The sequence below is a fragment of the Anopheles aquasalis genome, chromosome 3, assembly GCF_943734665.1.
Source record: "Anopheles aquasalis chromosome 3, idAnoAquaMG_Q_19, whole genome shotgun sequence".
In the NCBI taxonomy this organism is placed as follows: domain Eukaryota; kingdom Metazoa; phylum Arthropoda; class Insecta; order Diptera; family Culicidae; genus Anopheles; species Anopheles aquasalis.
The window spans coordinates 2,369,218-2,380,000 of record NC_064878.1 but is presented as its reverse complement, the minus strand read 5'-3'; the positions used below and the strand labels follow the sequence as shown (position 1 = coordinate 2,380,000).

Genomic DNA, 10,783 nt, shown 5'->3' with positions numbered 1-10,783 from the left:
GAACGTAGAGGGCGACGAAGATGGGTTGGAAAAGTGGAAAAGTTTTCCGTACCTTCAATTAAGGGAGAAAACGTGCGTCTCTCCTTTCCCAGGGCGCGATCTGCTCCTGGTCTTTAGGTAGAAGCCCGTGTACGTGAATCTGATTGTAAGCATGCAACAGCATCATCATCACATTCCGCTGCCACGAGGCCCGGTGAAGCTGTCGTAAACTAAAAGCCCTTCCGGGTGTAATGAAACTCCCGTGAGATCGTGAGCAGAAGCCAAAATGGGGCTACAGACGGGAGTACGGGGAGCACTGGCGCTAAATCTGACTGACTGGGAGTTTGATTGAATTTGAATCTCGCCTCCCGGCGGAGGAATCGAATTTATCATTTGTGATAATTATTGAATTCATCGCGTTGTCGACGGGTTTGAGCTCGAAGGGGGGGGGGGGGGCAAAATATCCTTCCTGGCATGAAGGGCGGTTGGATTGATAAATAGATATTCATTACGGGAACGTGCTCATCATGTTTGTTAATTAACACCGAAAGGAACGGTTCTAATATCCACGATCGATCGTTATTCGTCCATTTTTTAACCGGGAGTTCCATCCGGTGTGCTTTGTTTTTCCTCGTGTTTTGTGTCTTGTGTGATTTTCACGGCCACCTGCGCCAACAGCTGTTCGTGAGTTGAGAGTTTCAAACGGTCTCACACAAATACACGCGCACCCCAAGATCGCAGTGCCTACTAATTCAAGCGCACGACGCTTCGATGGTGTGTTGCGCCGGTTTTTTTGATGATTTAAAAATACACCAAGCACGCAAACCCGCTGCTAAATGAACTAACGAAAAATGGTGGAAATTGCGAAACCGAACTAGGCCTTGCGGCTTTGACGATCGCGTCAATGCGGTATGATTGCAATTGTGTAATTCGGCGAAATTGCGACTTATGATGGTGCGCGCACTGTTGAAAGGAATGTTCCAAAAGCCAGTCCACTAAATAATGATTTAACTGCTTACTGCTGTGCTCTTGTTACATGGAACCGTGTGTTAACAAGGTAGTACCTTTTTCATCACCATCTAGCTTCCACCCAGCGTTCACTGCCTTGGTCATCGTACTGATTATGCGTTCTAATTAGTCAAAAACACTATTTGAAAAACCCTGATCCTGGGGTCACACTAAGCTATTCTCTTTTCGTTACTGAACCGCGGTAGATGGACATCGACCATCGACTGACCATCGACGACGGTCGGGACGATCGGGAAAACATCGGAAAATGATTTTCGCCGCTTCCTCTCGTGGTGGTTGTGCTGGTCAGTGAGAAGCTACTGCAAGATCACTCATCTCTACTCCTCTCACCAGTCAACCACCTTACGTTCATCGTGCGCCGAGTCAGCCGAAATCTGTGAGATTCGTGCGTATGCAGAGCGTGCCGGGCATGCGCCACGTGTTAGGTCGCTTCGTTTACTTACGGTCGCGATAGTGAGAAACATACAGGGTGCGCCACCAGGAAGTATGCTATTTTAAAGATTAATAACTCTGGCATTTTTCAGCCGATTTTGACAAATAAGACAGTTTCTAAAACGTCAGTCTATGCCATTTTAGTAATTGTTCATTTCACGTTAAAAGAGCGGACTGAAGTTGTCACACTTTACATTGAAAATAATCGGTCAGTAGTGGAAACTGCAATCGAGCAATCGATGATGAATAAAAGGTTTGTTCCTCCTTTGCCGCATATGACGGCGCAGGAATTTTGCAAACAAATTGTAGGCTATGAAACAACTTAAAGCAAATTTTAGAGCTAAAATTGCAAAAATTACTCCCTAAATGCTGTCAAATGCAATGCACAATGCATGAAAAATGGGAGCTTTTTGAACGGCCGACTGAAGGCGGCCATTTGATCGATATCATATCTTGAGTATCGCGCTTATTGCGCCATAGCGTTATGGCATAGAATAACCTAACTAAAACTGGTTTATTCTTTAAAATCGGCTGAAAAATGACAGAGTTATTCAACTTTAAAATAGGATACCTCCTGATGGCGTACCCTGTTCGCTGTGAGTAGAGGAATAGAAGCGGTATAGTATGCTTGCAATGATAAACCGTTCAAGAGGTGGATATATATTTTCACAAAAAAAGGAGTCTAAGGATTGCAGTAATTTATACCCGGTGTAGCACTTTGAATCCACGATAGATGAGAAGTAATGCGGCTGCTAACGGATGGTTTGTTGGTCGCACAGCCAGTACCATAATTAACAACGCCTACTAGATAGAGGTAGCCGCTGGATGTCAAAAACAAGGGACCACCTGAATCGTACTGGCACGTATCACGGCCTGGCGTGTAGGTGCAGATGTGCGACGCGACGATGTTAGGCATTTGAGAAGAGCACGACTGTTGCGAGATAACGTTGAGTGATACCTTCTGCAGTACCTTGGAGGCTGGCATTCCAAAGTCGAGTGTACCCCAGCCAGTCGCTTCCACTACCGCACCTACGAAGGATGATGTAGAGAATCGGAATGGAAGGCAGGCCGGACCGACTGCTGCATTGAAGACGATCCGATCGGCGGTGCGTGCAATGGCGATATCATTGGTAGACGGGGAGCTCCGGTAGGATGGATGGTTGGTGAATGATGCAAGACGCATCAACACCGAATAGCTGGTGTCTGTTCCCACAGAGAGATCATGATCCCCGACCAGCAGTCCAACAGCCGAAATGCTTCGTCCAGCCATACAGTGAACCGCCGTAATGGCGTGATACTCCGAAACTGTAATGTTAAAAAAGTGACAGTGAAATTGTGGTTCTAGAACGAGCAACAGCAATAGCTTACTGATCGTTGCACCACAGAAAACATTGCGCGACGTTGAGTCAACCAAACCAGCCATCGATGGAAACTCGTTGACACGTGTTTGTACTCCACCGACGATTTTGGAAGTTCTTCGCAGACCGCAACTACATTTCGGAGCCTGCGCCACTACCTGACACCGGAATCGGCCACCGCTTGTGGTGCTGATCGTCCGAAGAGCCATTGTCGCTTGATTTCCCGTGGTCTGCAGCGTGAAAGCCTTTCGACCGCAGTACTTTGTCGCGGATGCTAGCGTTGGATCATTGCGCAGGGAAACCTCCAACCTATCGGCAGCGCACAAGTTTGACTGAAAAGAAAACAATAAAAAATGGACCATTGCTTCGTGGGGAATCGTGTAGCTCCTGGTAAGTTAGAATGATTACCGATGCTAGCACTACATCGTAACAGTTGATGTACAGAGTGTTACCAGCGGGAGCGGTTAACTGCCAGCGACAATTGGTTCCCCGTGGAAAGTAGTTGGAGTAGTTGGGAGACTCCACATAAAACACCTCGCCACTGGTGAAGGTCTTTTTCCTGTCACATCCGGTAAACTGAGCATTCACTGTCACCAACGGAATGGACGCCACGAGAGCAGCGATAAGAAAGTTGCTACCGAGCATGATAAAATAGCACAACGGACTGAGCTTTTCGGTGTCCGAATGAACGTACGCCATACCAATACAATCCGTCTGTGCAGGAAGCGAGTATACACAAGATGGATTGTTATCTTTGGGGGGCTTCTCTCCAGACCACCTCCTCCGTATCTAACTGTCTCCATCTGCGATCGAAGGCCGGCCTGGTGCCTGGGCTGATAAACAGTGAGTGTTTATGTTAGGTAATTTAAAAACAGATGTTTTAGTTCTCCGAACGACAGAGTTATTGGTTCGCTTTATCTGGCATCGGAACGAATCGTACTTTGGAGGTTATTGTAATGACTTTTTCGCTAAACCATTTTTTTTACTGCAAACGGATGTTTGACATTGTACATTTTGGCTAGTTTCTCGCCACCAAGACGCCATACACTATGGCCATGGCATTCGTCAATGGCCTAATTTGTTAGATTTGTTGCTAATTTGTTTGGCAACAGGACGCAAAGGATGAATAGAAAATAAGAGTTGTATATCTCGTATTGTGCCTCTTGCAAGAAACGTCTCTGTTTAAGCAGCTGTTTTCTGGACGATCCAATTCGATCGCACAGTAAATCCAGGAGAATAAAAGAGTAATTTCGCAGCGATGCTGTAGTTGCTTCGTGATCGAACATGATCGGTGCTAACGATAGGAGAGAGCCTTAGCATGGTTGGTTGGTTAGTGAGCTTTGGGGTGATCTTAGTGACGACGACGTTCGCTTCTGCCTCGGTTCAGTATGGAAACTGCGATTCCATCGTTAACTACACTGCCAGATAACGGCCGTCAAGAAATAAAGTTACGACATATCTTACCAATAAACTGATTTCCTTGAACCATGCAATTCATTGAGTGAAATGAGCCGTTTTTAATTAGCTTCTAATTTATTCCAAGTTCAACAAGGCAACAGTAGCGGCGTTTGAGACAAGTTCGACTCGGTAAATAACCATCGGGGTGGCTGCAATGCAGCGCTACGATCAGTTCCCTTATCGAAGAGAGTATTGAACTTTGCTCAACATTTTTAATTATTAAGTAGAAAGTTAAATCCCCGCTCTGTTGAACGAATGTACTCCTGGGTATGACCGATGCCTACGCGGATCGTTTGGAGTGCAAGCGGAGCTTTAATCAAATTTCTAGGCAACTTGACCTGCGAGTGATTTTATGTTTGAAATTCGAGCTTAAAGGCTATTCTTTTTTCGTTACGGAAGCGAGAATACACAAGATGGATTGTTATCTTTGGATTGTAAGGAGCCCTCTCCTCCGCATCTAACTCTTTCTATCTGCGATCGAAGCCCGGCCTGCTACCGGCTGATAAACAGTGAGTGTATATGTTAGATAATTTGAAAACATATGTTTCAGTAAACGTCCACACATGTCCACAACAACAACTTCTCCGAAACCTCAGAGAGTTATTGGCTCGCTTTATTTGGTATTGGAATGAATCGTACTTTGGAGGTTCTTGTAAAGATGCTAAACCATTTTTTTTACTGCAAAAGGTTGTTTTGATACACATTTTGGCTAGCTTCTCGCTTACGCTATTGTCATTCGTCAATGGCCTAATTTGTTAGAGTTCGACAACAGCCAACAACGTAAAGGGATGCATGGATAATAAAGAGTTGTATATCTCGTATCGTGGCTCGTGCAAGTAACGTCGCTAGTGTCTATTTGAGCAGCTGTTTGTGCGGTTTGAGCGTGTCGCACGTATTCGGGATGATCCAATTCGATCGCACAGTAAATGCGAGAGCTTAAAACGGTAGCTTCGCAGCGATGCTGCAGTTGTTTCGAGATCGAACGTGATCGGTCATAACGATAGAAGAGAGCATTAGAGCCATGGTTGGTTGGTTAGTAAGCTGTGGGGTGATCTTAGTGACGACGACGATCGCCTCTGTCGCGGGTCAGTATGGATCCTGCGATTTGATCTATAACTACGCTGCGGGTCAAACAGGCTACATTGAGTCGCCCAACTTTCCCAACTATTACACCCCCGGTACAAAGTGTCGCTACACCGTAAACGCACCCGTTGGCTATTATCTGTACGTGCAGTGTTATGATATGTATCTTCCTTCGAGTACGGGGTGTTACTACGACAAGCTGGCCGTATCACTTAGCGGTGACTCTAATCTAGCCGATGCACAGCTACGATGCGGAACGGGTACGTTCAATGTGCAGACATCTTATAACAAGCTGGTGGTGGCTTTACTGGGAAGCACCAGCACCACTGGCGGACGGTTCCGGTGTCAGATAACAGCCGTCAAGATTCCTTGTGACTGTGGAAGACGAAAAACGGTAAAAGATGCGCAGCGGCAGCAACACTTTTGCCACTTTCGATTATTCACTTAACATCTTGCAGGCTACGATCTACAATGGTGTCCCGACGAAAGCCAACGAGTACCCTATGATGTCGGCATTGGTTGACGTAAGATCAAAGGAGGTAGTATGTGGCTCTACCATTGGTACGTGATGGATGCGCGATTTGATACAAGGGATATCGATAAACAATTCTGTCTTTACAGTGACTGATCGCCACGCATTAACCGCCGCTCATTGTTTGCTTACAAGAACGGTAACTGGCACAGCTTTGCTGGTCGGTGATCAAAACGTCAAGATCGGAACCGATACGCCTTACTCCGTGGTGATGCTGCTGTCGAGCTTTATATCCCACCCGAACTATAATCCGACGGGCAAAACGAACGACATAGCGCTCGTGCGCACAACCAACACGATCGTCTTCAATCCAGGCGTTGGGCGCGTGTGTCTTCCGTTCCGCTTCGGAACGAGCACTTTTACTGGTGCCGCTGTTACGGCCCTCGGCTGGGGTACGATCGATTTCGGTGCACCAATGTCAGCGGAACTGCTGCAAACGACACTGAACGTGATTGCACAAACGGACTGTTCAACGAGGCTTTCGCGGACGATTCAACCCACCCAGCTGTGTGCCTTCTCTACGAAAAATGATACGTGTCAGAATGATTCCGGTGGCCCATTGTACTACATCGACCCGAACAGCCAGCTGGTGTACGAGGTGGGAATTGTGGGCTTTGGGGTAGGTTGTGGTTCTGCTTTTCCAAGTGTTAATACGAGAGTTACATCGTTCCTGGATTGGATTGTAACAAACACCGGTTACACTTTCTGTGAAAAGTAAAATAACGAGTTGCAGGTAACTGTTTTGAAGAAATAAAGTTACTACAAAGCTTACCAATAAACTGATTTGCTCAAGGGGGACTTCGGTATTTTCGGGCCAAAAAAGGCCCGTTTTCGACGTTTTTTTGTGACGTAACTATTCACCTTTATTGTTTCAAGTAAATGGCATATTAATCTACGACTTTTGAAGAATATTTAGTTTTATTTTGGGGAAGATTTATTAAAAACTTCTACCATGGCATCAGAAATTTTTCTGATGGTGCGTCGTCGAAAAGGTACATGACAGGTCATCTGTAATACAAAAATTGATATTCGTTAAAAAGATTATAAATTTATCTAGAAAACCCCGTCAAGTTTTTGTTGAATTTCTTATGTTTTGATTTTTGGCAGAGACCGGGCTACCTGGCAAAGAGTGTGCAGATTATGAGTTAAAAATTTCAAACCGATCTGTCCAGTACTTTTTGCGGTACGATGGGCACCGACTTTGAAATCGTTGGTTTTGGGATACGCGCTTCAAAGTAGCGGGCTGCATGGAGCCTTGTGTGAAACGCGGATTTTTAAAAATCTATAACTTTGTCAGTTTTGCTTCGATTGGCCCAAAAGTTTTACTAAATGCTCTTGAAAGGATCAGCATTCAGGGAAAAAGGTTAAAAATATGTGTCACATAAAAAATTAAATACCGAAGTCCCTCCTAAAAGGTGTGGCATTGGAGTGAAATGAGCCGTTTATAATTAGCATCTAATTTATTTCAAGTTCAACAAGGCAACAGTAGCGGCTGTCGCGACAAGTTCGATTCGGTAAAAACCATCGGGATGGCTGCAAAGCCGCGCTACGATCAGTTCACTAACCCAAGAGAGTATTGAACTTTGCTCAACATTTTTAATTATTAAGTAGAAAGTTAAATCCCCGCTCTGTCGATCGAATGAAATCTTGGGTATGACCGATGCCTAGTAGAACGAGCGAAGCTTCAATGAAATTCCCAGCCGTTCGTGTCGGACTTTGACTCGGGGCAACTTGACCTGTTTCGAGTTCTCGAGTATCGTCCAGCGGCACTGTGTCGTCTGCGAGCGATTTTATGTTTGAAATTCGAGCATAAAAGCTGACACTTTTTCCCCTCCCCTGCTTTACATTGGACGCCGGAATTTGTGAGTAATCCCTGCGTCCCTCAACGACAACTCTGTTCGATGTGAATCGTAGTGCAATGGAGGGAAGAAATTCCCTCGACCGAAAGTTGTGAGATGGAAGGGAAGTGAGGTGGTGTTGTGGGAAACTTGTGCACCAAAAGAAATGTTTGATCGTCCTTTAAGCCGAATCATTGAATGCTAAATGAACGGTAATCAGACAGGCCACCAGTTTTGCAGTCAAGAATAAATCAAGAAGCATAAGAAATGTTTATGTGTCCATCGGATTCGCATATTGAGCGTTCAATATTGGTTGCTATTTAAGCAAGATTAAAGCCATCAGATAACGAGCTGGCCAGAGAAGAAGAAGTTATGACCAAAGCGGGTCAGTATCGTTCGCTTTGTGGTGTCCTGTCTCGCCCATCTGACGCAAACCTGTATGGCAGTGACAGTTTGGAGTTTCTTCCAAACGCTTCGCTCAAGACCAACTTTTCAAACCCAAAGGCAACTGTGATTTCCTCGGGAGAGTTAAACAGAGCAGAGACACAGTCGAGAGCACTCCAGTGACACTGATAGTTTTGAGCGACAGTCTGCCGTCCGTTGATAGGAAAGATAAAGTGGGATAATAATATCACAAGCAAAGGGCACAACGGGATGGATGAATTTGAATTAACTTTGCCTTTGTGGCATGAGAATCAATCGGTTATGGGTTTGAGATGGGGTGCTGCTTTATGCTGGTGACCGTTTCCTTGCACGAGGTGCTAGGTGGATCTTTAAACGATAAGCATGAAATCATTAATGGTCCGTTTGCCGTATCTGCCAACGTATCTGTAGGCAGATCGAGGCTTCTAGGAGGCAAATAGGGCGATGTTTAGCGGTCAGCATGACAGGTTAATTGGTATAATAACATGAATTCGTAACAGCTGCCGTACGAAGTGGGAATAAATTTTAATTGACATGTCCCCGCTCCTGCGCAATCGGAAGCCACAACATCGGCCCACGGTGGGGGCGATATGGTCGGTGTTGGTGCCGGTGTCGAGACCGTTTGACTTCTGCTCCTGTGCGTTGTCTTCTTCCGTAGGGAGGCCGCTGGACGGACTGGTTGTCAGTTTCGGGAGCGACTGGGTGGGTCGTCGCTGCTGTGGCCTCAGCTTAGCCTCCATGTTGAGGCATCGGTGTCCAGGGCTGTGGTTAGTGGTGTTACCGATGTTTCACTCCGGCGAAACCACCGACAGGGTAACGGTCGGTGCTTCTATCGAGTGCTTTAAGCGGAAAACCGAGACGAGAGAATATTATCAAACCAGTATCAACCCACGGCATGGAACACTGTAATTTCGCTTCGTGATGGCGACAAATATGAGTAAAAGTTTTGCAAATTACTAAACAAAATGGCCAACATTTACGATGAATGTGTCTTTTTTTCATACAAAAACCAAAGCAGGCTTTGGCACCTACAGAACAAACCAAATCCGAAATGGTCCAATGGTCCTATCGAGCGTAGTTAATGGAACGGTCTACTGAGTTTTTCATTTCGATTTGCGCGGTGTATCGGCCGATCGGGGAGCTCTGGCCAAAAGCCAATAAATTGTTCAGGAAGTCCAGTTCCGCCCGGTCGATTCGCCAGCACACCTACCACTACCGCTGGGCCACGCGCCACGAGCAGAGACAATATTTGTTGCATCCCACAATGCACTTAGCACACGCGCGGGTCTCTCAATAATCAGATCGACCGCAACCTCTCGCGTGGAAAATTCGGTGAAAAGCTATGACCTCCAGTGGTGCCGTCGGTGGTGGTATAAAGTACTTTCCGTTACAATACAATAATGGCCACTACCTTGGGGGCCAATAATGGTGTCCGGCGATAGAGCATCGCTTTCGATGTGACCAATGAGGGGCGCACAGAGAGAGAAGCAGAGAAAAAAATGGCCTCACAGGAAAGCCGATTGCGGCGTGCAATGTGCAGAAAGTGCGAGTGAATTAGTGGGGCAATGGAATTGTAAATAAAATAACTGTTTGCCTACCGAGCATTAGCACATCGGCGCGACCCGGGCATGTGTCCCCCACTGGGCATTGTTTTCAGTGCGCCCGTAATTAAACTCACTAAAACGAGAGCCCCGAGCTGATTAACATAGTTCATTACGGGCGAATAGGTGAGTTATTTAAATGAATTACCATTGCCGACGATACTCGTCCTGCACGGCAGGAGCGAAAAGCGGTGATGAGCTGCCAAGGGACACCATGATGCGTGTTGGGCCAGGCCAGGCGGTGGTTTTTAACCGCATAATTTATGATGGCAATAGGAAAACTATTCCCACACTCACGATGCATCGCTTGGTACACCTTTGCCACTGCCACAGGGCTGGCTGGCCACGATGTGTTTGATGTGTGACTGTTTGCCGATCGCTGAAGTGGCCACACAGAGCGAACGAGCTAAGCTGCTCTGTAGGATAATCATTTGCATACACGTTTCAGCCAGCTGGATGTTGGCAGGAACAGAATCATTAACACACCCGTCGGCTGGACTGAAAGGGAATAGAAAAACATATCAAATGATAAAATCGAACCAGCTGGACTGCCATGGAGGTGGGTTTGCTGTAAAATGATGAAAATCCTGCTGCAGGATGAAGTCAGTCGCGGTGTGTGCATGTTGTGGATAAACAATAATCGATAATTACATTGTTCCGCCGTTCTCCGTGCCATGGCGCACGATTAGCAGCAGCATTAAGCGTCAGCTTATCAAGAAAAGTATGGGAAAGGTGGTGAAAGGGAGAGGGAGAGGGTGGTTTGTTATTATGTTGTTGCATCATCCTGGCAAGCCCTTAATCAGTAGTTATCAGGGTAAACATTTCAATCATTCCAGAATTGATATTTATTCAAAGCGGATTGCAAAGCTGTGGTGCCACGGTAGAACGGTTAGCATTTGTTCAGGCGCAATCCATCGGGAATAAAACGGACCCGTGATTGCCTGATGCCACGCTGCGGAACGCTGCTGCTCTTTGGGCATACAAATCAATCATTTCGTTCAGGACACGGAATGTGTGCACGTAATTCATCAGAACGTTAAACAGTGTTTG

At 46.2% G+C, this 10,783-nt stretch overlaps 3 protein-coding genes across 3 annotated transcripts in view; 1 reads left to right on the top strand and 2 right to left on the bottom strand.

Moving 5' to 3' along the window:
• Positions 1-1,198, bottom strand: part of LOC126575393 (uncharacterized) — a 7,515-nt gene extending 6,317 nt beyond the window's left edge. Inside the window, exon 1 of the mRNA XM_050236070.1 lies at positions 1,044-1,198. Coding sequence (XP_050092027.1) covers positions 1,044-1,092 — 49 coding nt within the window. The 5' untranslated portion in view covers positions 1,093-1,198. The remainder of the gene's footprint in view (positions 1-1,043) is intronic.
• Positions 1,199-2,122: 924 nt separating this feature from the next.
• Positions 2,123-3,443, bottom strand: LOC126575933 (venom serine protease-like). Its single transcript, XM_050236950.1, has 3 exons — positions 3,207-3,443; positions 2,809-3,130; positions 2,123-2,745 (listed from the first exon to the last, which is right to left on the bottom strand). The coding sequence occupies exons 1-3, from the start codon at positions 3,441-3,443 to the stop codon at positions 2,123-2,125; spliced, it is 1,182 nt and encodes a 393-aa protein (XP_050092907.1).
• Positions 3,444-5,250: 1,807 nt separating this feature from the next.
• On the top strand, positions 5,251-6,589 carry LOC126575665 (venom serine protease-like). The gene is made up of 3 exons (XM_050236473.1): positions 5,251-5,733; positions 5,798-5,900; positions 5,961-6,589. The coding sequence occupies exons 1-3, from the start codon at positions 5,278-5,280 to the stop codon at positions 6,587-6,589; spliced, it is 1,188 nt and encodes a 395-aa protein (XP_050092430.1). The 5' UTR covers positions 5,251-5,277.
• Positions 6,590-10,783: the final 4,194 nt, after the last annotated feature.

Coding starts and splice junctions, on each gene's coding strand:
- LOC126575933 (XM_050236950.1), bottom strand. CDS start 3,443: ATGCTCGGTAGCAACTTTCTTATCGCTGCTCTCGTGGCGTCCATTCCG. Junction 3,131..3,206: donor ACGATGTAGTGCTAGCATCG/GTAATCATTCTA, acceptor TTTTCTTTTCAG/TCAAACTTGTGCGCTGCCGA. Junction 2,746..2,808: donor TTTCTGTGGTGCAACGATCA/GTAAGCTATTGC, acceptor TTAACATTACAG/TTTCGGAGTATCACGCCATT.
- LOC126575665 (XM_050236473.1), top strand. CDS start 5,278: ATGGTTGGTTGGTTAGTAAGCTGTGGGGTGATCTTAGTGACGACGACG. Junction 5,734..5,797: donor ACTGTGGAAGACGAAAAACG/GTAAAAGATGCG, acceptor AACATCTTGCAG/GCTACGATCTACAATGGTGT. Junction 5,901..5,960: donor AGTATGTGGCTCTACCATTG/GTACGTGATGGA, acceptor CTGTCTTTACAG/TGACTGATCGCCACGCATTA.